At 37.2% G+C, this 24,085-nt stretch overlaps 2 protein-coding genes across 4 annotated transcripts; one reads left to right on the forward strand and one right to left on the reverse strand.

Moving 5' to 3' along the window:
• The first annotated feature begins 81 nt into the window (after positions 1–81).
• Positions 82–4,352, forward strand: mtg2 (mitochondrial ribosome-associated GTPase 2). The gene is made up of 6 exons (XM_042491677.2): positions 82–615; positions 1,838–1,985; positions 2,097–2,212; positions 2,316–2,534; positions 2,624–2,762; positions 3,856–4,352. The coding sequence occupies exons 1-6, from the start codon at positions 358–360 to the stop codon at positions 4,248–4,250; spliced, it is 1,275 nt and encodes a 424-aa protein (XP_042347611.2). The 5' UTR covers positions 82–357; the 3' UTR covers positions 4,251–4,352.
• A 2,867-nt stretch (positions 4,353–7,219) lies between these two features.
• On the reverse strand, positions 7,220–21,189 carry LOC121946869 (cadherin-like protein 26). Of its 3 annotated transcripts, none has more exons than XM_042491672.2 (20): positions 20,991–21,189; positions 19,315–19,478; positions 16,669–16,836; positions 15,426–15,545; positions 15,176–15,322; positions 14,817–14,961; positions 14,548–14,717; positions 14,297–14,428; positions 14,017–14,199; positions 13,340–13,650; positions 13,090–13,232; positions 12,774–12,998; positions 12,426–12,653; positions 12,188–12,306; positions 11,941–12,024; positions 11,773–11,856; positions 11,133–11,189; positions 10,863–10,922; positions 10,681–10,761; positions 7,220–10,026 (listed from the first exon to the last, which is right to left on the reverse strand). In XM_042491672.2, exons 3-20 carry the CDS (start codon positions 16,702–16,704, stop codon positions 9,799–9,801), a joined length of 2,553 nt encoding a protein of 850 aa, XP_042347606.2. In that variant the 5' UTR covers positions 16,705–16,836; positions 19,315–19,478; positions 20,991–21,189; the 3' UTR covers positions 7,220–9,798. The 3 variants fall into 3 exon arrangements, with proteins under 3 accessions (XP_042347606.2, XP_087938121.1, XP_087938120.1); XM_088081995.1 differs by having other exon boundaries at positions 19,318–19,497; XM_088081994.1 differs by having other exon boundaries at positions 19,315–19,497.
• Between the last annotated feature and the right edge of the window lie 2,896 nt (positions 21,190–24,085).

Below are 24,085 nucleotides of genomic sequence, written 5' to 3' on the forward strand. Positions count from 1 at the left end.
GAGTTAAATTAATATAGACTCCAGTACAGAAGGTGGCAGTAGAGGATCAAAACACAACGCAGATATACCGTATTTAACAATCGCATAACAAACTGTCCCTTTGCAGGTTCCGTAGCTGCCAGGCATGCTTTTGCTCTGTAGGCATGCTATAGTAGTTAATGGGTTATAGGACATGCCTAAACGATTATTTAAAAAAAGTGTCCTTTATTAATTCATTATGTAACTTTATGAGCTTGTCAGTAATTTTCCAGGAAAATAAAGACTTTAGCTCGCTGTCAGTGATGTGTACAGAGGGAAACGGTCGGGGTGACATTGCGAAACCGTCGTTAGCTACTTTACAATAATAACAACTTCGCGATGTTGGCGACGTTGTCGAGAGTTAAAAGCCCTCGGTGGCTTTCTCCGGACATACTTTTAGGATACATGTTGGCACGGGAGGTTAAAAGGTACGACATGAGCTTGTTTACTCACAGCGGTTCTTCAGTGTCAGCAGCGTGGAGACGGAGAGTCACCGGCGGCCTCAGAGCCGGCAGAGCCGTCAGCACCTCCGGCTCTCTGTGCGCCAAAGTCCGGGGAGGAAACCTGAAGAAGAGAGAGCTGTCTGAGAAGAAACTAGTATGTGTTTGAGCTGTGTGCCCCGTTCTGATATAGTGTTTTTAATCCTTTAAAACCTGGATCTACATCACTTTTCCTGAGCTGCTTCCTTTCACAAGTATTTAACATTTGGACCCTGAGCAAATTGGTTTGATTTTTTAAGCAACTTTTTAAGAAATGTTCAGCCAATTTCAAGGAATTAGTAGAAAATAATTTATTTTTTTTAAATGTAGTGGAAAGGTAATTCCTTTGTTTGTTTTTTTACTTTTTTTCCCTCTGTTGTTTTCTCTATTTTTCGTGTTGTATGGATATTTCTTGTATTTTGAACCCTGAGTAAACTGGTTCTATTTCTGTTTTATAAAAAAAAAAAAATGACGACAATGAGCAACTTTGTAAGAAATTTTCGACTGATTTCAACTTAGATTAGATTTTGAATATAAATTTTAAAGAAGTTTAGGAAAATGAACAAAACCATTCCATTATTTATCTTCATCATATATTTAAAAATAATGTTTTTCTTTTGACTTTTTTATTTGTTTATATATATTATATATATATATATATATATATATATATATTTCTTGTACTTTTTACAACTATTTTTACAATTTTTTAAATCAACAATATCCAAATCATTGGAACATATCTAACATGTAATATCTTAATATCTCCAACATGTTTCATTGGCTGACATATTTACCACCATTTAACTAAAGCAAAAGTTATATCACATCTCCATGAAAGGATGTCCAAAAACGTCTCCCGGGGTGTACGATATTTCTAATATATTGTTATATCATTATATTAATTTCTAATAACAAAATACTAGTGTCAAATAAATCTAGAGCTGATTTACCTGTGGTCAATTTTTGGCAGTGCATCCCTTCATAAAGCATTAAAAAGTAGTGCAGTCATGAAACTGGTATTTCTAACTTTGATACAAGAACTATTTTCAATATCATTTTACCATACCAAAGGGAAAAATTGCCAATATTTTTAACGAATGATGAATATAACATCTTGGTTTGTAGCAGAGAGCAGCAAAATGACTGGTTCTGATGTATTGATACTTCAGAAAATGAAGTCAACATACTCAGAATCAATATGTATTAATAAATCAAATGTTTTTTTAAAAACTAGAGGCAACAGTAAAATATGTTCATGTGATCCATCATAGTGTTGTGTTGATGACTTGCAGTGTGGCTCAGCCAGTTGTCTAAGTATTTCTCGATTTGGCTCATAGACCCGTCACTTTGTAGACCATCGCCGTGTGAAGCTGTCGGCCGGATCAGGTGGCAAAGGGGCCTGCAGCTTTCACAGCGAGCCGCGAAAAGAGTGGGGTGGACCAGATGGAGGGAACGGAGGTGATGGAGGAAGCATCGTTATTAAGGGTAAGTTGGGTGTCCAATTTGCCGTATATGTAATACATTTTTTCCACCCTGTCTTTTAACGCCATGTTAAAATTTGCCTCCATCATTAATTCCTTATTTATGTGCTTTCAGCTGACAAGTTTGTCAAATCGTTAGCACAAGTACTTCCGGTTTACAAGGGAGAAGACGGGCAATCAGGGAGCAGCAAGAACTGTTACGGCAGGAATGGCATCACAACCTATATCACTGTGAGTCAGTGCATTTGATCCTAATGGCTGCTCGTAGTCTATGGATGTTTAGAACATTAACCTACTGCCTAACCTTGCATTTTATGTTTTTCCATTTCTAAAGGTACCCTTAGGCACTGTGGTGAAGGAGCAAGGGGAGACAGTAGTGGACCTTTCTGAGCATGGCCAGGAATATCTAGCTGTATTTGGAGGGGCTGGTGGGAAGGGAAATCGATTTTTTCTGTCCAATGAGAACCGTGCCCCGATGACAACAACCCCTGGGATTATGGGTCAGGAGAGGGTCCTTCAGCTAGAGCTCCGCACTATGGCCCATGCTGGACTGGTGAGAAAAACCTCCATGTGTTTGAAAATAAAATTGGCATATTGCTTTTCAGCACCACAAATGTAATGACTTTTTTTTTTTCCCATCAGGTGGGGTTTCCTAATGCCGGGAAATCATCATTGTTGAGAGCCATCTCCAATGCGAAGCCTGCTGTGGCTGCTTACCCTTTTACAACACTCAACCCACATGTAGGAATTGTAAATTACAGGGATCATGAGCAAGTTGCAGGTAAGTTATTTTAAGCAAACGATTATTATATCATAGAGTTAGTATTGTCGCGGCACACACAACCCCTGTCACGTGACACTATAACGGGAGTGTCTACCTGAGGGTTGGTATTTAATTCATTGGTATTTAATTATGGTTCTGGGATGACTGCCAGCAACTTTTAAAGTGGAACGTTTACTTGTAATGTTACTCAGTGCATGAGCTGAGAACATGAATCCATCAACGCACCTTGAATTTCAATCACTTTGACCACTCCATCTGTTTTTATTGTCTCTCTTTGATTACATACACTTTTAACAGATAAGTGGATATTAGAACATTTAAAAAGTGTACATTAGTTGCAACAGGATTATGTGAACTGCACATGTTTTAATCCTCAATTGGAGAGCATTGTTCCTGTCTGCTAAAACGCGAAACCCCTGCTCTTTCCTGGATAGAAAACCCAGTCCAGGAACCTGTTTGAAGGTGTTACTTCTGCTTCTAAAGGTACTAAACTGAAAGCTTTTGAGGGGAACACAGCTTAACTCTTTATAGACACTGGCCTTGGGCTTCCTGGGCTTGGCTGCCTGTACATATATTACTGATGAATGAGCGTTCAGCTGCCAGGCTAGAGGTGAGGGATGTGGGCCTACCTGTTGCATCGCTTTCCCGGCCGTCAGCCATCAGCTGTCACTCCGTCACCTCGCTTTCCTCGATCCGATGTTGCTTCGCTTCAGCACTCTGTTGACAGTTCATTTGTAGACAAACATGCGGACAGTAACAGAAAACAATACTTCATGGGGATAAGAGGAAACTCCAGTGTTCCTCCTTAGTGGCACACAGAAACATCTCCTCTTCTTTAGGGTTTCACACCAGGTCTGAATCGTCTCTCTTAATTACTTCCGCCCCCTTTCAGACTCACACAGGCTCTATCTCTGGGCAACCTACGTAGCCTGACAGCCATGCAAAAAAATAAATAAATAAAACGTGTGTTGTGACAGTATTATTCATTTTACCACATTATAATTCAGTTTAAATTGGTTCTTGATCTACATAATTGCAGCTTTTTTTCAATGCAATAAATACGCTTTCAAATTTTACCTCTGCTGTGTAGTTGCTGACATCCCGGGCATCATTCGAGGAGCTCATCTCAACAGAGGCCTCGGCATCTCTTTTCTGCGTCACATAGAGCGTTGTCGTTTCCTCCTCTATGTTCTGGACCTGTCTGCTCCGGAGCCCTGGACGCAGCTCCAGCACCTGCGTTATGAACTGGACCAGTATGAACCTGGTCTGTCCCAGCGACCTCAGGCCATCATAGCCAATAAAATGGACCTACCTGAGGCCCGGGAGAAGCTATGGACGCTAAAGAGCCACGTCACCCAGCGGGTCATTCCCGTGTCAGCTCTCACAGGACAGAACACAGAGGAGCTCATCCTCCACCTCCGAGAGCTGTATGACGGCTACCTCCAAGGAGAAGCTGGTGGGGAACATAAACACGTTAGGTGGTAGTAAAAATCATTTCTTCTTGCTCTACTGACATTTTATATATTTATACTGGAAGATTATTAATGTATTTAGATTGCTTCATGAATAAAACAAAACAAAATTCAATATCTGTGTTTTTCTTGCAGCATATTGGTTAATATACTGAAATATTTGGGGGATTTATTAAAAAAACCATAGATTGAATATAGGTTGTAACAGCTTTTGCAACACAACAAAGTTGACGTATAACGTAAATAAAAGACAGTACACTTTTAAATGTTGGGATTAACAAATGCCGGCCTGGGGTCAACCTGATAATAAAAAATAAAAATTCGGCCTGCAGAAGGACATTTGTATGCGTGAGGATGATTTTGAGAAAAAGACATAAAAATTGTGTGGGGTTTGACTGGGAAAACGCCCCGTCATTTACACAATTCTTAAATTTAGATAGTTTTCTCACTACAAAACATTGCTGTAGGACACTGACGAAGCAGATGAGTAAAACAACAATAGTAAAACTACATTTTTTCAATATGTTTCTATACATTAGTACAGTAACTAAGATTTGCTTGATGTTCTAAAATATTTTGATAAATGTGATTTGTGTTAGGACTACAGCTGCTTGGTAATTAGAATAAGCATGGTCCCTAAGTGAACCAGCAGAGGGCATATGTCACATAATTTTAAATACCCTGAATTACATTTTTAATTGAACCTTTTTTGTAAATAAAGCTTCATAGTTAAAATAATGACATTGGTGGGCGCTTGCTACCCTTAACTTGATTCCCAGCTGACACACACACACACAATGACTCAGGTGTGTATTTGATTTGTCAGCAGGCCTTAAATTGACATTTGTTAAATTGTGAAAATGCTACTCGTGTACTGTATTTATACAGTTCTTTAATAAAACCTGAATTTGTTCAAAAAACAACCACACAGGGCAGAAGATAATGTATATTTTGATGCTGCACTAAGCAGTAATCATACACTGAGATAAATGACTGAGTAAGAAAGAGAATTAAGAGATTTCTGTTTAAAATATTTTTTATGAACTGGAAGAAGAGATTGTACATCATATATTTAGATATTTGAGTGGATGGCGGAGCTGAAACAAAGGAAGTGGTCACCTTTTAAGACAATAGTATGGGTAGGTTAGTGAATAGAGCCATCGGAGAACAATTAGCCTTGACAACTGTTGTAATTTCTTATTCTTTTAAAGGATGGCCTATGTCAGGTTCCTCCTCTGGGATTTGGAAGCAGCTGTGTCACATGTTTTCTGTCAGTGGTCCACACATGACTGCTATCTTTACTCATAAAACTTGCAGTTATACCCACAGGATATCATTTGTACTTGGGAAAGCTGTTCTGACATCATTATAATTTTGTGTAGCTTGTCTTTGGTAGTGTGGCTCATACTAATGAAGTCTTAATCAATGCACATTTAATTGCCTCCTTATGATGATGTATGTGTTGCTGACAGTGGCATGCTTTTAAATCTCAAAGAAATGTGATAACTGACCTGGGATTGCTGCTCACTTGGACGGACGGGTTCCCTGACTGCTCTTCACTGGAAACCTGCATAAACAAACAGACTGCAGGTCAGTGTGACCATACTCATTACTGTTCTCATAGTTGGTTCATTAGTTCTTACTTTGCTTTTTTCCTTTCATTACTTCCCTCCTTCTGGCTGTGTGTCTGTAGCACGGATCAGTGCCATATGCAACAACATTTTAAAGCCTAAGCTAGTTTGCAACAGCCGTAAAAATACACACAACTCAACAGGAAAATACCTCAAAACAACATGATGTACGAAAATCAATACACAAAACAAGTCATAAAGGATTACTGAAAAGCTCCTGATTATAAATACATTGGCTGACACCTCTTTAAACTATTTCAACTTGATCTGAGCTCTTATGTTTGATTTTTCTTTTATCACTCACAAACACTCATGTCTCTCTGTCAGTGATAAGCAGTGCATGTTTCACATAAATGTGTTGACCAGAAGAGAGGCTGATGTTTTTCTGCATGCGTCTCTGCGGATGGGAGTTCCCAGGAGGGACACGGTGCTTGAGACCGAGGCTCGAAAATATGCTCCCTCCCACAGAGTCCCAAAGGTGAGATATATTCCAGGTAGGACACCTCTAGCTGTGTCTGTAAATTAGGACTGCAGAACAGAGAGAGGAGCACAATGTGATGGTTATAATAATGGCTTCAACCTCACAAATAGATGCGTTCTCACTTTAGTCTGTTTAATATATGTTGTTTTTTTTTCCAATTCAACCTCAGCCTCCAGGGTGATTCTGGTGCAGCAGCTCCTCATGGAGCAAAGGGATTATTTTTATACTGCGTAACTTTGAATACCCTTACCCCACTGTTAGCACAACCTGCAATCTAATCTGTTACATGCATGGTACTAATACTATCAATGTGCATGTGGGCGTGATAAAAATTGACTGCCGTTTCCTTTCATATGCTATTTCATGCATGTGTTCTCTTTTTTTTCTACATGGCCATGTTGTTGAGATGTGGTAAAGAGATGTTGGGACTATGCTCAGGAACGCTTCGAGGTGGAACAGCAACAGAAAGTAAAAAACACAATTTTAACTTGTGCAAAGAATGCAGATAGTTTTTAAATCAGTGTTTTGACTATTTCCCCAGAGAACAAGTGCAATTATGTTTAGGTTCAAGAAATCATACAAAAATTTTATGGGCAGGTAAAGTGAAAAACGTATCCACTATCCATACATCATACAATCTTCAAATTATATCTGTATATGCCTCACTAAAACCTTAAAACTTACCCTATTATAACTTAAACTTGGTTAAATGGTGGGTGCATCATGGATACAGGCTACACACCCACAGGACACACAAATAATCATACCCACAGCTCACAAACAAAAACCGGCTTGGCAAGCACGCTATTATGGTTGACTGAAATTCTCTTGAAATTTCAGCTCAACAGGTAACATCAACAATTGCCACACTTTCTTGGAAGCTCTTTATTTATACACACACCCATATAAAAATGGTGAGAAAGGCCTGACTAAAGGACTCAAAGTAAACATGTGACAAACTTTTACTGTAATATGTAACGATAACAAAGGTTAAAACAGTGCATTTAAAAACTTTTTCTAAAATACACCTGAACATATCCCCATGAAATGTGGAACACCTATTTCCCTGCCATTAGTGAAGCCAACCAGTTTTTTATTATTCAACTTAACATGTAGTGACAGAAACAAACATTTTTGATAGACTTGACCGCACATTACCCAGTTCTTACTGTAAATGCTGTCTCACGATCTTATCTCCATGTACCCTGACCAAGCCCCCCACACACCCAGCTTCATAACCGTGGCTCTGTGCCATATATTTTTTTATTGTGCTAATGTTTGTCATATGCTGCATAACAAAAGTTCTGATGTTATGGAACAGAAAAGTTTATCTTTTGTATAAATCTAAAGCAGTTAAATCTATTCTCCATATCCCACTTGACTTCTCCTGTAAATGGAATCAAGGAGTACCCAGCACCAGGACAGTTTACTTGATTTGAATCACCTTTCTGTAGAAACGGCACTGTGCCTAAAACCTGTCAAGTGGCATTAGTAGAAAGGTCATGCAGAGTGAAATGTTTCAGCTGCTAACAAAGGTCTGTGTATTAGTACAGCTGAACTATGCTTGCCTCATCTTGTTTCAGTGTTTTTATGTCATGCATTACAGTGTCAACATAGTGATGATGTTAATCATAGCAGCAACGCAGTTACAAAGAATCGAAGCAATGAACTGAAGAAGGCATGAACTCAAACACTAAACAAACTAAATTCATCTGAAAACAAATGTCATAGGCAGAAAATTTTCTCTCTTACTCTATGTGCTTGTTTTTAATTACAGATAATATCAGTGCAGTTACAGTTCAACATTCATATTCAGCTATCTGTGAACTTTCTTAACTTTTTATGACCTGTAGAGAATATCGCTCTTTGGCCTGTAATAGTAAATGAACATAACACTCATTCAAGCTTTTTAGACCCAGCACAGTAAACGGATTAATTTCACTTTTTCTGCGTCTGATGTGCTGCTGCTCTCTGTAATAAACAGTCCAACTTTAAAAATATCAAATCTATACGTGGCGGTAGATGTTTTGATTTGGGCAGGTCACCACAAATAAATTAATGTGTGGGAAACCCTGCACAACGATCATCAAAAAGCCATGAATGAAAATCTATGCATTCAGTTTGTCTTCAGGTATTGCAACAGAGATGCTCAAGGTTTTTCTAATACCGATCCTAATTTCTGGTTGTTAATAATTATATTTATATTTAACCACTACACACACCAGGGCCATTTTTGTTAAAAAAAACAAAACAAAACAAAACAAACAAGTTTCCGCCACCCTTGTCCATACCACACAACAAAAACCAATCCAGACAGAGAATGCTACCCTAAAAATAAACACCTATTTCTCCAAAGTCCTGTTTCAGAAAAATACATAATCCCTGCAGTGACAAATATTTCTGACCTCCAATCAGTTGACTCTGCCTCCTCATGTTTGACACCCACCCTGTTGATTGATTTCTATATTCTATTATATACAGCAGCTACACAGTTCGACTGTTTCAAACATCAGATTTCTGATCTGATAATCACTTGTCCACGAACGGATGTGAGAAACTTGTTCTTCTTAAGGGATTATGCCTTCACAACCATAATAATATCACGGATGCATGGAACATTACAAAACGCCAACCAGGGAAGAAGGATTGTTTGATTAAGGTCTGTCAGACTAATATCTGGTGGTCTGAGGACACAATTTTTACTGCTAGCAGAAATGTGCCAAAATCGAGGTCCGTAGGGGTATGCATGCACTCACATGAACCCAAAAAACAGTTTCTATAAATTTCTGTGCACATTTTTGGGATGGAAATCCCTACTTGGTCTGAAAAAAAAAAGCAAACTGGAGAATAGGTGCTACGCATTCATGACAACGCTGTCCTAATACCTGTACGGCTGGCGTGCCTATGCACAACAACCACAAAGAAGCTTGGATCACAACTCTCAAAAAGGAAGCAAGACTTCCCTCTCTGCTCGGGACAGCATTACTACAATCTATATTTACCTAGCAAATAGGGTTTTTCTGCTATATTCATGCTCTGAATATCACATACAACTCCTTTAAAATCCCCTGTCCACCATCAACATTGATTGCATGAGAGAAGAAAATTTAAAAACGTCCTCTGAACATCCAAAAATAGTCAAGAAAGGTAGTCCTGCTGTATACAATAGAAACACAAATAAGACATATTTGACCAAAATGAGAGTAACACTGACCAATCCCAAAATTAATGCAATACTTTTTCTTCTTCAGTGTCATATTTTCTCAGACACTGTCATTCTTTTTTTCTCCCTGCCAGCATTAATAGAAAATCTAGAAAAGAGACACGTCCTTCGATTGTGGCTGAATGTAGCATTACTTGATGTGAGCCGCCAAAAAGACTGTGCTGTGAATCATCCTGTACTGTATCCAGGTTACATTTAGGATTTAGGATTAATAACGAAAGAGTGTTCAATTTTGAATCAGAGTCGTTGTCTCACGTCTCTCACTTGGCATGCAGATCGAGGCCAGAGTATGAAATCTGTAACCCAGGTTCAGGTCCAGGTCTGGGTCAAAGGGAGTTTCAGGGATGGAGATGGCATCAAGCTTATAGTTGGTCTTTATGTCTCCCTCCTCAACATACACACGAGGATCATAATCAGCCAGCTCCTCTCCTGGTGCCTGGAGGCTGTACAGTGTCTACAACATACAGGGGAGGAAAAAGAGCAAAACGGAATTGGATTGAAATTTATTTCAAACATGTAAAAAAAAAAGTAAAGAATGAACATGCAAACATACACAAACATACAGACATGTCCAGAAAAGAGTGGGAAGAAATGCACACTTATTAAATCCAACCCCTTCTCCATCAGTTTTTAAAGAATAATCGACCTGCTTCCATTTTAAAATAAATAAAATTTTGTCAAACTATATAAACTATAAATAACTACATGTAATGATTTGTCAACATATTTACATTGTTTGCAGAAAAAGAGGAAGACATAGAAAAAGGAAATAATATAAAATAATTATACAATAATCCCTGTAAACACCTGGTGCCTGTCAAACCCCTTTTTTTGCCCATGTATTTTTTTAATGAAAAATATATCCTTGTACGTCTTTTTCAAATGGTTCACGTTTGAACATCGCTTCAGCTTAATCTTTAAACTAATCCATAATTTTACAACACAGATTTAAATACAAAAACTTTTCAGTTGTCCGCACCCTGTAAATTTCAAAATAAAATTTTCCCCTTAAATTAAAACCCCCATCTTGATCACAGAAAACTCTTTGAACATTTGCTGGCAGTGAATTAACCTAGCTGCGGAGGATTTATTAAATTGTTGTCATTACCTTATTTAGTGTACTAAGCAGAACTGAACGTTGCAAAGCATCCTCTTGATTTGTGGTGTATCTTCTGCGATCAGCCCAACTCTGGAAAATCAGAGGACAGTTAATCAGTTTCTTAGTTAAATTCAATACATGTTAAAAAATTTTCACAAGAAGATGTTTCATAGAAATGTAGAATGCAATACCCCACGCATAGAGTTTCTCAGCTGATGTCTTTCTCTCATGGCTGATGTTGCACCCAGAGACTGGAAAATGAAGCTTTCAGTGGTTAAAACTGCACAGTCGGAGAACTTTTGAAATATGGCAGATTTTCATTATCTGGAAAATGGCTGACTATTATTATTGACATCCTCAACTTAAAACTTGGTCACATTACTCATATTCAATACTACTGCTGCTGCTACTACTACTTATAATAATAATAATAATAATAATAACAATAATAATTTTAGTACCCGATACATAGAGTTCCCACGCAAAAAGTTTTGTCGCCTTGTTGAGTCATTTGTCACCTAGAGAAAAAAAAGCATCTCAAGTCATAAAAACACTTAACTAGAAATATTGTTGTAGCTGTCAACAAATCTTATGAAAAGACCACAACAAAGAGTGTGTTAAGCTGTTACTTTCAGACCCAAGCTCATATGTTTCCGCTGAAAACGTAAATAAAAACAACGTTGAAAATTGTTGAAATGTTTCTAGCAAACCGGCATTACTGAAAAGTAAATATTATATACTGACAACTATTTTCAGTTTCCAGTGTGCTATTTTTTAGTATTTATTTTTATGAGGGACTGACTCAGAGTAAACTACAATGTCATGTCACCCTGTGGCATTTTAATTTTTTTATCATAAAAATTAAGTTCTTTGGCACAGACAAAAAAGCCATGTCAGGCTTTGGCTATATGGAGAGTGCTTGTTGGTGGGAACAATTCATTGCTGGTAGTGGTCTTTTTGTGAGATTTGTTGACTAAAAACAAACTAGGATATCACAAGAGTTATGTTTTAATATAGAATATGTTGCCATTTTTGTTTAAATAATAACAACAACTAATAATAATAATAATAACAACAGTAATAATAAGAATATTTTTGTACCAAATTCAAATATTCCATTCGCTGATTTATTTCAGATTGGGATATGCCACGATGTGTTTGGAAGATGGACACTGCCGGAGATGTCTGCAAAAAAAAGCAATTACGTAAGTAAATCATGATCATTTTAGTATAAAAAATCAAAAAGACAAATATTTTTTCAACACTTGCTTCCTTCATCCAGCCAAGTTCAGATATTGTTTGGGTGTTTTTCTCTTTCTGAGTGTATCCTTTGTTTGGTGGGTCAAAAGTCACCTGTTGAAAGATGAATGAAACATGACTTTACTTTATAGTTAACATTGTCTATTTAGTAATTATTTTCAGAAGCCAGTGTGTGTGTGTGTGTGTGTGTGTGTGTGTGTGTGTATTTGTATCAGTCAACAGTAATAATCAAGTATTTTGCAGCAAAAGTATTTACTTTGCAGTCAGTTCCAGGTTTCTCAATGTTACTGATCATAAGATGTTCTGAAGCAAGGTCATCTGGGATCTGTATAGTCTCATTCTTACAGGACATGAGAAAAGCCAAAAGTAGCACACCTTGGACACAAAGACACAAATCAAATCATACAGTTTAACATCCTAAATAAGGCTGTCTTTTACCACAGGAGAGGGGCAAATTAATTCACAAATCAATGTATTTTGGACATGCATCCTACCTGCAAGCAGTAGTATGCCCAAAAAAATGATCCCAATTGCCGCACCTCCAAATGTGGAGTCAGAAGGTATGCGAATGCTACAGTCTGGCTTCGCTGGGTCTGTGCAGTTACACACAGTGACTGACAGGTTGCGTACAGCACTCTTGCCCTGACGGTCAGACACTTCCAGCACCAGTTCATGAATTCCAGAATGAACTGTGCTCTCTTTTACCAGGTTGACCGAGTACCCTGTAAAATTTATTGTGACATACTGTAAAATCTAGACTCATAAGTTTGTTTTAACAGCGGTGAGAATATTTGCACGCGATCTTGGTTCTGTTTGAAGGAGATGAAAGAACTAAAGCTCACCATGCGTAGACTCAAGCCTCCACTTGCCCTTCTGATTTCCCTGGAGCATGAAGGTGAAAGGTCCACTGTTGAGGTCTCCGTCTGGGTCCACAGCTGTGATGTTGGCCAGAGATGGTCTATCAGACTGACACATGTCAATTGTGTTTTCAGTCAGCTGTGGAGGGTTGTCATTCTCATCAGTAATACAGATGGTCAGGGTTGCAGTGCCTGTCATTGGAGGGTGACCTGGCAACCAAAAACAAATTATGTTCATATTCAGGTATGTGATTAAAAAAATTCTGATTAATGGCTATGTAAAAACTCCTGTTGGTCATACCATTGTCAATTGCATATATTGTGACTTTATAGATGCTGTCTTTCACAAAAGACGACTCTCGGTCTATGATCTTCGTTGTGCTTACTTCTCCAGTCTTGTAGACCACTTTAACCCAGCCAGCTGGATCGTGTCCTTTTTTGTATCTGAAATACACATAATGTTTGGTGTTTCTGAGTTCTCTATTGACATACTAATAAAGAATAATGTTTTTCTTTCAGTTGGACATGTAGGTAGCGTGTTTATGACTTACAGAACTGTGTTGCCACTGGCGACGTCAGGGTCTTTAGCTTTAAATGTCCACAGATACCGGCCCACCTCGGAATTCTCAATCACCATAACTTGTTTGTGAATTATGTCGAAGATTGGAGGCTCATTGACATCTTCCACAATCACTTTCACTTCACGGGTGGACAGACTTTCTGTCATAGTCTTCTCACTAACGGTGGTTACTTGCCAAAGACCAGTGGTGCTGCGACTCACCACTTTGCACAAGTAAAGGGGGAGCTCATTCTTCACACTTATAGTCAAGTTCTTCATAGGAGTGTCTTCAAAGTCCAGAGCCTGTAAAAGAAATACAACTTGCTAGGTACCCCTCCTGTGTCAGTTCTGGACGCCCAGAAACACTGTGTCAATTTATACTCATTACATGAATTGTGTATTTTCAAAATAAACCTGTTTTCATGGGAAATGCAGTTTCTGCTCATCAAACGAATATGGGCCCTTTTCAAAATAAACTTTGAATGTAGGTAAAGAACTTCCTTTTTTAGGTTTACTTCTTTGCAACTTGAGTGGTTCACGGAGGCATACACCCGTGAAAAGGTAATTTTAGTTTTTTTCCAAAAATGTGGTGTTAGTGTTTCATGGATTTTTACCAAATCATTGCACTGTACCTTGAAAGGATCTATATTTTTATCACAGATAAAATACCTTTTTCACATACAGTAGTCCCTCGTTTGTCTTAGGATCAGTATCAATTCTGAAGTTGTTGTTTGAGTCGCCTTGGATTTGATATTTTGCTCTCCAGGCCGCTGTAAATTTGCTGTCATCATCTAAAACTTGCAGCCGTGAAACAAGAACATTTTCCAGTCCTTCTTTCACTCTCCCTGAACCCTGGTATAAAAAAACAAACAAACAAAAACTTTTATTATGAAAAGACACTTTTATTACAGTCATTGCATTCCTCATGGTAACTGAAAGAATTGCTCACAGTATGTCCGATGAAATTAGGAAGGTGGTTATTTCCATCTTCTATGTCGATTACAACAATGGCGGAGCTCGAGAGCTGTTTTTCTTTCCCATGGTCTTTGGCCTCCACTACAATGGTGTATTTCTCTATTTTCTGATTGGTTAAAAAGAACAGTCACTTTCCAAAAAATGATGACTAAACATGTTTCTATTTTCAAAGTTTCTGGGATCACTGATTTGAGAATTATGCAATCAAGAAAAGAGTTCTCTCACCTCATGGTCCAGACACCCTCTAAAATGAATGGTTCCTCTTTCACTGTTCTGCTTTAAGTAGAACTCCAGCTCAGATGATTTAGGAATGACTGAGACTATTTTTAAATCAAATAATCTATTGTCCTCCATGCTGTCTTCATCATGCGCCCGAACTGTAGTCACTACAGTGCCTGTCAGAATCAGAAGAGAGGAGGTGTGTGTTTTATTTATAACATCATTTCATAATAGTAGCTGTAAAAAGGACATGAGATTAATTATGAGTGAGTTACCTTGCAATGTTGACTCTAATATTTTGACCTTGTAGATGTTTTGGTCAAAAATTGGAGGGTTGTCATTTACATCCAAAATCAATATCTCAACTCCCAGCCGCGTGCTTATTACATGTTTTTCTTTGTCAAGTGCCTCGAAATCAAGCTGTAATGCAGAGGCAAGAATTGTGAAATAATGAAACACTCTAATGTGCCTCCCACCCAAGCACACTCATTGACACACACACAAACAAACAAACAAACACACAAAAAACAACACACACACACACACACACACACACACACACACACACACACACACAAACTTTCCACATCTAGGAATCGCTGTAATAAAACTGCTTTAGTAAATTCCTTCAAACCTTTATAACTGTGTATTTCTCATAGTCGACAGCTCTGTGAACAAAGATCTCCCCTGTGTTTTCATCGATTGAAAAAACGTTTTTGGGGTCCTTCTCAACACCCTGACCACTGATTCTGAAAAAGGTCAAATTGTTCTCAATGTTGACCTGTAGGGAGTTGAAACACAACAGCACAGGACTTTGTGATGATCTTGCATCTTGTCATATGTGCATTCATTCTCATGCGTTGTGACTTTTTGTAGATACTCACTTTTCCCAGTAAATATGGAAAAGTTCCTTCATAGCCTTCATCAATTGTGAAGGACTCAATGATCCAGTTTCTTTTTTGCCGCTTCAAAATTTCTGAAGATGAGCTGTGGACTCCCAAACACTGCAGAAACATTACATTAATTACATCAGTACATTTCTATGGAAGCATAATATATTCATTTGGGGTCAAAAAAAATCTGCTTGTTTTCCTGAAAACTTCTTCCTCAAAGTTCTGAAATAATCTTTTTAATTCCCCAAAACATTTTTTTTCCTGAAAACTTTTCTCAGAATTTTGAAACAAAACTCTTGTTAATTCAGAGTAACAGGGCAAATATTTCTTTTCTGAAGCGTATGTATTATGCTTCTGCACATCTGGACTGTTTTTGTATTTGTTGACTATGACTTATGTACAAAGACCTTTTTTTAAAATTTTATAATTAAACTCTGAACACGTTGTTTGTGTGCATAACAACTCCTCTAGAGCACTACTGTGCAGGTCTACTTCTTCATACCTTCCTGACATTTTGCCGGGGTATACGGTATATGATGTGTAAAACAAAACAAAACATACGAACTGAGCTGCTGGTGACAGAAATAATTGTAGCATGTAAGTCATTGTCTAGCTTATAATGCGATGTCTTTAATACGTAATTAGCCTGCTCAGACAAAAACAATTAAAAAACATGCACAAGGTAATGAAACTGACTAAAATAGTATGACAAGTAACAGCAAATACTATCAGTTAAGAAAAAGTAAAACAATAAAAGTGACTTTCAATAATAGATTTAAATGGGGTTAATGAGTTGGGGATGATGTGCTGAATATAATTCTGTGACTAATACATTTTTCTTTTTATTTGGAAGAAGTCAGTCGAGATCAAGTTCATTATGGCAATACTCCCAAAAACGAACAGAGACATTTTACTTTTTTTTCCCTTTCTTTTTACTAGTACTGTAGCATTAGCCACACATTTGCAGCAGCTATCTCCCTCAGCTCAGCTGCCTGTTCAAGAAGCAGAGACTGACTTTGGGTGCTCTGTCCAACAATACATCACCTCAAAATAGCATCTCTGTAACAGTAGAAAAGGAGTATCTTTATTTTTGACTATTAAAAAAGTTTACATGAGTTGGTTGAATATATAGTACCTGAAGCAAAAAAAAATCACGTTGGAATCTAAGGTAAAAGTTAGTATCAAGAAAAGTCAAGAAAACACTAAAATACTGCTTCAAAAAATAAATTCTTACCAGCAACAGGACAAGACTGAGGTGTGCTGCCTCCATGGCAAATCCGGATTGTGTGTTGTTAGAAGTTGGTCCCTTAGTTGATACAGTATGCCTTGTAAACACCTGAATGGCAGTTCAACTGCATGCCGATGCAGGTTCTGGCTACAGTGTACCTGCAAGTGGGAGGGCCTGTAAAATGATAAATGATTTCACATTAAGATAAAGTGAAGAAATTTAAGAGCAGGTGGGTGGGTATAAAAACACTGTGAGTGTGTGAGTGTGTGTGTGTGTGTGTGCGTGTGTGTGTGTGTGTGTGCGCGTGTATGAATACGCATTTACTGTATATATATTTGGTCTGTAACACAGACAGAAATACAGTTTTTCATTTTACTGAATATTGCAGAAGGAAATAAAGATCATTAACTTTATTTACATCCCCCAAAAAATCAACTAATGATACATGTAAAAGCAATCATGAGTAAAACAGCAGGGTCAAAATGCTTTGAAATGCAATAAAAATGCACAAAAGCATACAGCAAAAAATTCAACTAAACTACGTAAACAGATGAAGCAACCCTCGAGCCGTGCCACCGAAACAGGTAAGGGGGAAAGAGATCATTGTTAGGTGTTTTTAAATGCTTGGCAAACACGGGATGTGTGGTGTGTGTGCTCACTCTGCCCACAGCCAGAGACGCAGCAGCGGTATGTGTGGATGCTCCATCACAAAGTCTTTCTGATATTAGTTAAACATTATAAATGTTTCTATGAATATTTATATTATAAAATATAAAAAAAGAAGTGGGACAATTTTGTAAGATTTTATAGTGACTTGGAATTGAATGTAAAGATATTTTTGGATTATTCCATCATTGCAGGATAGTTTCATTATGTGTGAATTTATGTGATGCTCAGCACTTCAGGTCTCCATAAAAATCCAGTAGACCATAGTTTGTGTGTGTGTGTGTGTGTGTGTGTGTGTGTGTGTGAGAGCGAGAGAGAGAAAGAGAAAGAGAAGGAGAGAGATGGATTATCTTAATTGTTACCTGTGTGCTTGTTTTGCTCCAGGAACTATTGACTAATCAGATTTACTGAGGAATATAACTAGACTCTCCTCTTATTCATCAGTTCACTGGAATAAGGAAAACTAGCTCGAGAGACAACAAAGAACATAGGTCAGTCAAACATAAACTTATTTGGGGCAGTTATTTTAATACAACTGACAATTAGTTTTAGAGAGCATACCATGTTTTCTTATTTTTTTTTGTATCCATTGTTTGTTAAATTTAGGAAACTATACTAGCTGTCCTTTTACTGCAGTCTACTTACTGCCTGTAGTAGTAGATGAGACCCTCTGAGTTACTAATGTGTTTTTGTGTAAGGAAATATATTAATAAGGCCCTTATTCTCCCTTAGTTGCATTTATATAAAGATTCCCTGAACCTATTTCACTGTCGGCTTTGAGGTATTTGATGCTCCCTTGAGTCTTTTGGTGTTCATTGGTGCTAATAATGTGTTTTGGTGCTTACATCCATTTCTTATTTCCAGTACATCAGCATAATCTAATTCATTGTGTATCTCCTTCCTTTTAAAAGGAATTATGTGTTGTGTGTGCTCATGGTGGTAGCACTGGAAATATGCTAACTGACAACAAAGTGACTGACTACACAATGAAGTATCTGACATTTCCTGGTGTGCAGGCGCATAGCAGGCGCTTCACCTCACTATGTTCCATTACGACATACCTCTGAAGCATTTCACAGCAGATAATATTGATGAAACTGTTTTTTTAAATGTTGGTGTTGTATCTTAAGAGGTGAATTTACAAATTAAAGTAACACATTTGCCAGTTAGATAAGTGCGTTGGACTGCCTGAGGACAGTGGATTTGGCACAGTCTAATGTGAGATAATTTCTTTAACATGTGGACATAAATCTTCTGAGACTACATCTGGCAACTGGGTCAGCAAACATGTACTCTGGAGTGTGAGAATGAAGCATATCTTGATTGCATCTTTTATGTACCGCAGGAAAACAAAGACAGCATAGTGTGGCACTTAAATTACTTCATTTAGAAAGAGCTCTAAGCAGGATTTTGCATCATTTATATGTTCCAGCTGGCATCATACTAAACACTGTTTGACATTTTCCAATCAAGCAGAGGCAGGTCCGAAACTACTGATCCGCCGCCTTGCTGAAATCACTTCTCAAGAAAAAAAGATAAAATCTGTAAGTCAGGAACACCCTGTGTGGGAGATTCAAAACCTGTATTTCTTATCAAGCTGGCTTTCGACCAGTGCACTAATTTTTTCATCATTTTCTCAATCCCAAGTCGCCAAATACTAAAACCCTCCATGTCAAACTGAAGCCCATTTTATATTCCCTATTAAAGGTGCGAATTTTGCAACATTATTCCATCTCGCTGTTGTCATACAAGGTACGGTTGCAGAATGGGGGGACAGAATTGTCTCATTTTAAACCAGACTCAGAAAACTCTAGAAATGATGGGAGTCAAGTCACAATATAAATCAGAAACACAAGACTCAAATAAAGATATTGTTTGCATATATTAAACGCTTCAAAAAGTGATTAACAGGTAAAATTAAAAGTATGTGTGTATTGTATGTTCCCTTTCCTCTGAGCTGTATGTGTATGTACAGTTCAATCCTACCACGATTCAGTTTAGTTCAGTCTCCTCACTGAGGTAGCAGGTTCTGGAGTCTCGTGGGCTGGGGTCGCCATCCAGTACTGGAAAATGGTTATCTCAGAAATCTTCTCCAATTCTCTGGAATCTCGTCCAATGGCTCGAACATTTCCTGGCTCATCTCAGAGGGGCTAAACAACAAATCCTGACCTATAAATGATGTCAGATTGTTACATACATGCTAATTCTACGAGCTAGAAAATACAGTGAATGATATTAACTCAGTGCTCCAATTCTTCTGCTGTACAACATTTGGGATGCACGATAATATCAGCACATAATAGGTATCAGCAGATATTAGTTTTACAATGGATATTGGAATCATTCTGATTTCTGCCAGTATCACAGACTTTTTTGTTTTATTTAACAAAGTGAACATGTACAAAATATCAACTCTGAGTTTAAGTATTTTTCTTATTTTGCAAAAAGAAAATATTTTACATGCACTAAAAAGAATTGTATTTTATATCTCCATCTGCTGGTGGACCATCACATATAATATGATGTGAATTCCACTACAGAAGAGAACTGATGATCATTAAAACTGGGAAAGGAAAAAAGTGGATACATCGATATTTTTTATCAGTTATCGGGTAAATAAGTGGTTATATATCAACACAATGAATATCAGCAAAACATACAATATTGTGCATCTCTAATTTGTAGTTCAACTCAGTTTCAAAAATCACAATTTCACTCATATCCAAACAAAATAACTAGCTTAGAGAGCTACACTTTTAGTAAATACTCAAGTGCAATTTAAGTGTATAATATAAAACACAACAACATACATTTTGAAAATTCAATACACCTTTTACAAGATTCATAAACTCTCTATAGGCAGCAAACAAAGCACATCCTAACCAGCAGCTAGGGTTTGTAGAGCTTAAGGCAAATTAGTTTTAAGACTTTTTGAAAATGTATTAATGCCACACAGAATTAAATTTAAGAGCAATTTTACAATAACCAAAAACTGAAAAAGAGTTAGGGACGATTTGGCCCAAAAATAACATGATTATGTTGTTTTGTTTGTTTTGTTTTGTTCAAGTAAAAAAGTTATTGCGAGTTTTAAAACTTTGTAAAATTTAATAGGTGGAAAACATTGATATTATGTTATAAAAATATCCATTGTCATCTTTCATGACTGGATGCTGTAAATGTATGAGTGTTGTAGGTTTTTCGGTCCTGCTGTGCTTGACGATAAATTAGGTAAGTCATTTAAAAGATATTAGATATTACCAGTTATTTTGAGATTTTACAATCTAGTATAAGAAAAAAATGGATCATAACATCCTACTCTCATTCGCTAAGCATTTTTAAGACTTCCAAAAGACTGACATAAGACATTTTAATACCAAATAATGATTTAATTTTAGATTAATGAATGTAAGCCTTTTAACTTTTTAAGCATCTACAGGAACCCTGTACCACAACAACATAACACAACATAGTGTCTTATTGACAGTAATGTTTTAAAACTATTAAATGTCATGCTTTCCCATCGCTAACAGTTTAAACATAATCGACTGGGATTTTACATGGCCCCAATTTAGCATCGAAGCTAGCGGACATTTGATGCTAATGTTTTTAGCACATGGAAATGGCGTAAATTAGCATCACGGCTAGCGGCTGTTTCAACTCACCTGTGGGCAGATTATCGATGGAAAAGGCGTCAGGTGTCGTGAACCAGCTGTAACAGGCGGCACGCTCTCTTTTTTTAGTCGGCACTGTGGTTTATATCGTTAACATAAAGGCTGACGCATGGAGACACAACATTAACTGTAACGGAGATTTCTACTGTTTTAAGCTGCGCTTGTTACCAGTTCAATGACCAAGCTTCAACCAAAACTGATTTTCTGCCCTTTGACCTCGCCAACGTAATCTAACCTGATACATGTTGGGCGGGATAAACAGTCTCATTGGGCAACGAGAACGATACCCGATAACAATTGGTTGAGCATCAAAATCAACAATGCACAAACATTTTAGATTCAGTTTTTTTTAAAACACTGTCAAACCACTCACTTTTTTAACCATTATATTTTAAATATTTAATCACATATTATAATACATATGATTTAAGTATTAAGGCTATATTTATTTATCTGTGTGCTACAGTGACACTCTAAGAACGCTAGTAACATATATTGTGTCTTTTTTTAAAATAAATGTCTGTTTATACAGGAAAGGTACAGTTTCCACTTTCTAAATGCATACTGTCTCTTTTCAAAATAAACTTAGAACGCAGTTAAAAAAGTTTTCGTTCTTAGTTTTAGGCAACAACATATGGTTAGGTTTAGAAGAAACTCCATGGTTTGGCTTTGTAGGTATTGTTACTACCAAATGTAATTTTATATCACACATTGCTGGTGTGGTATGCTACACATGCTAGCACTCTACATTGTTATTAAAATAATCTGACTGACATGAAAATATGTTTAAAAATTATCATAATAACTCAACTGACTTTTGGTTTCACACAGGACACAAACATCAGTCTCCTGGGTGAAAGTCAGGAGTTTGTTTGGGGACCCTCCCTGCAGCCTTTGTTGCTCTTCATACCACAGCAATTATCCGGACCATCAAAAAATGATGCCGCCTGGTGTGTTGTTAATGGGCGCCTCAATGCATAAGTATCTGACACAGAGAGGAGACAGGTAAATTGTTTTGCTGATTTTTTTTTGTACACCTAATTATTGCAGGTTGCCATTTCCAATTCCCACTGGATTTTTGTCCTACATAAATGCTCAGTTAAGTCTGTACTTTGTTGTCAGTCCATCTGTGGTATGATTTCTTAAACAGTGAGTTACTTTAAATTTCTTGGATGCTCCCTTGTGTCCATTGCTGCTCATCAGTCTGTATATGTTTTGTTGTTATATATTTCCTATTTGCTGCTGAAGCCTGAAGTACCAGTGTTTTCAAAGCCTTTAATTGTCTCATTGTGCTTTAAGTGTGTTAACATTTCATGTTTTTGTGTTTTTTTCTGCCTTGCTGGAAAAAAAATTCATGCTGTATATTCACCCCAATCTGGGTCATGCGTGCAGATCAAATGAGGTTATTAGATTCATAGTGCCACACCTTAACTACAACCGGCATCTCTACTTAGTACATACCTTAATAAAAAAGCTGAAGAAGAAGTTCTGCAAGGCATACAAGGTAACTTTCAGCAGCAGCTTATTGAGGGATCACAAAACCCAAAATAAATTTATGACATCACTAAGACATGCAATTGTTTTTTGGCAGTACACAGGGAGTCGATCATGAACAACCATCATGTGGGCATGGTTTTTATACAATACCAACACTGTTAGCAGTTGCTGTCATTCCTTTAAAACACTGTGTTAAGATATTGACTCAAGTACACTACACATTGTTAGGTAGGATTACCACTTGAATCATATGTACAGTGAGAAAACAGTGAACTTGCCTCAACTCTACACCCTTCTCACAAGCTCCCTAACATTTCTGCTGCCACCACTCCCTCAGTAACAACCTTTTTACCCAGGGTGCAAGTTGCAAAAAATTGTGCAAAAAAACTATTAACAGTTAACAGTGTATGACAGCATACACGGTCTTAAGACTGTAACAGTGTTTTGATTAGTATAATTTTATTACGATTGTTGCGATAAATAGGTGCTTGTTTTTCCCCCTCTCAAAGTAAAGATATTTCATACAAATGCATATCTTTTAGTGGACACATCAAAACTTCTTTCCATCACTGTTTTGGAAAGAATACGTTTAAGACAGCAGATGCAAAAATGCACACATGAAAACAAAACAAAGAATGAAGACTGTTGCAACTCACAGTGTTAATTCCACATCACTATATGAGCAGATCATTAACAATAGACTACAAACATTTACAGTGTTGCAGTGACAATACCACTGTCTAACTACTGTTGAGCAATACTGATTAAACTAATCAGATTTCTGCTGGTCCATATCAGGGATCTTCAACAAAATGGTACTTATGTGAGGATAATTGGCAGAAATAAAACATCTATTATACTTATACTTAAATATTCCTGTTTCCACAGATAAACTTATAGTTTAAAACACAGAAAATAATACAACCCAGACAAAACCTCAAGAGGTAAGCACAGAGACATGACAGCAATCACTCATGAAGGAGTTAAGTAAAAGAAACAAGCCAACCACACCCAGTCACTGTTTGAGTGAAACACTGGAAAATCAACAGGGCATGACGATTTTTGCAGTGCATTAACTCCATCTTTGAGCAAGCAAAATACAGCCTCTATAATTATAATCCTTGTTCTGTGGATGAACACCAATATACAATGTCAGGCTTAAAGTGTATAAAATTCGACCAGTGTTGTTTATCTTTTCTTCAAAAACTACTCCACAATTACATTCACAAACTTAGAGCAAAGATATAAAAATTGCAGTCCAGCTGTGCTTTTTAAAGCTATTTATTTTTTTCCTCTTAACTGTCTGGTGACAGATGGCTCCCAAGGTCTTGAACTTTGGCCCCAGGTCACTCTAGAAAATCATATCTTCTCCCACATTGCAAAGTGAACAATAATTAAGCTGCTTCTTAACTACCTTTGTCATTGCTTAAAGCAAATGCAAACAACTTTATAGGTACGTCCATGTTATGTATAGGAGCATTACAATGTGACTCCCTTCATTACAGCACAATGGTGGCCTGTCGGTTTGGTAAATGGCTACATTTTATATAAACCTTTTATCCAAAGTGCTCTTCAGTTTGCCCTCATTC

The sequence above is a fragment of the Plectropomus leopardus genome, chromosome 9 (genome assembly GCF_026936395.1).
Source record: "Plectropomus leopardus strain MGB_pleo_1.0 chromosome 9, ASM2693639v1, whole genome shotgun sequence".
NCBI lineage: Eukaryota > Metazoa > Chordata > Actinopteri > Perciformes > Serranidae > Plectropomus > Plectropomus leopardus.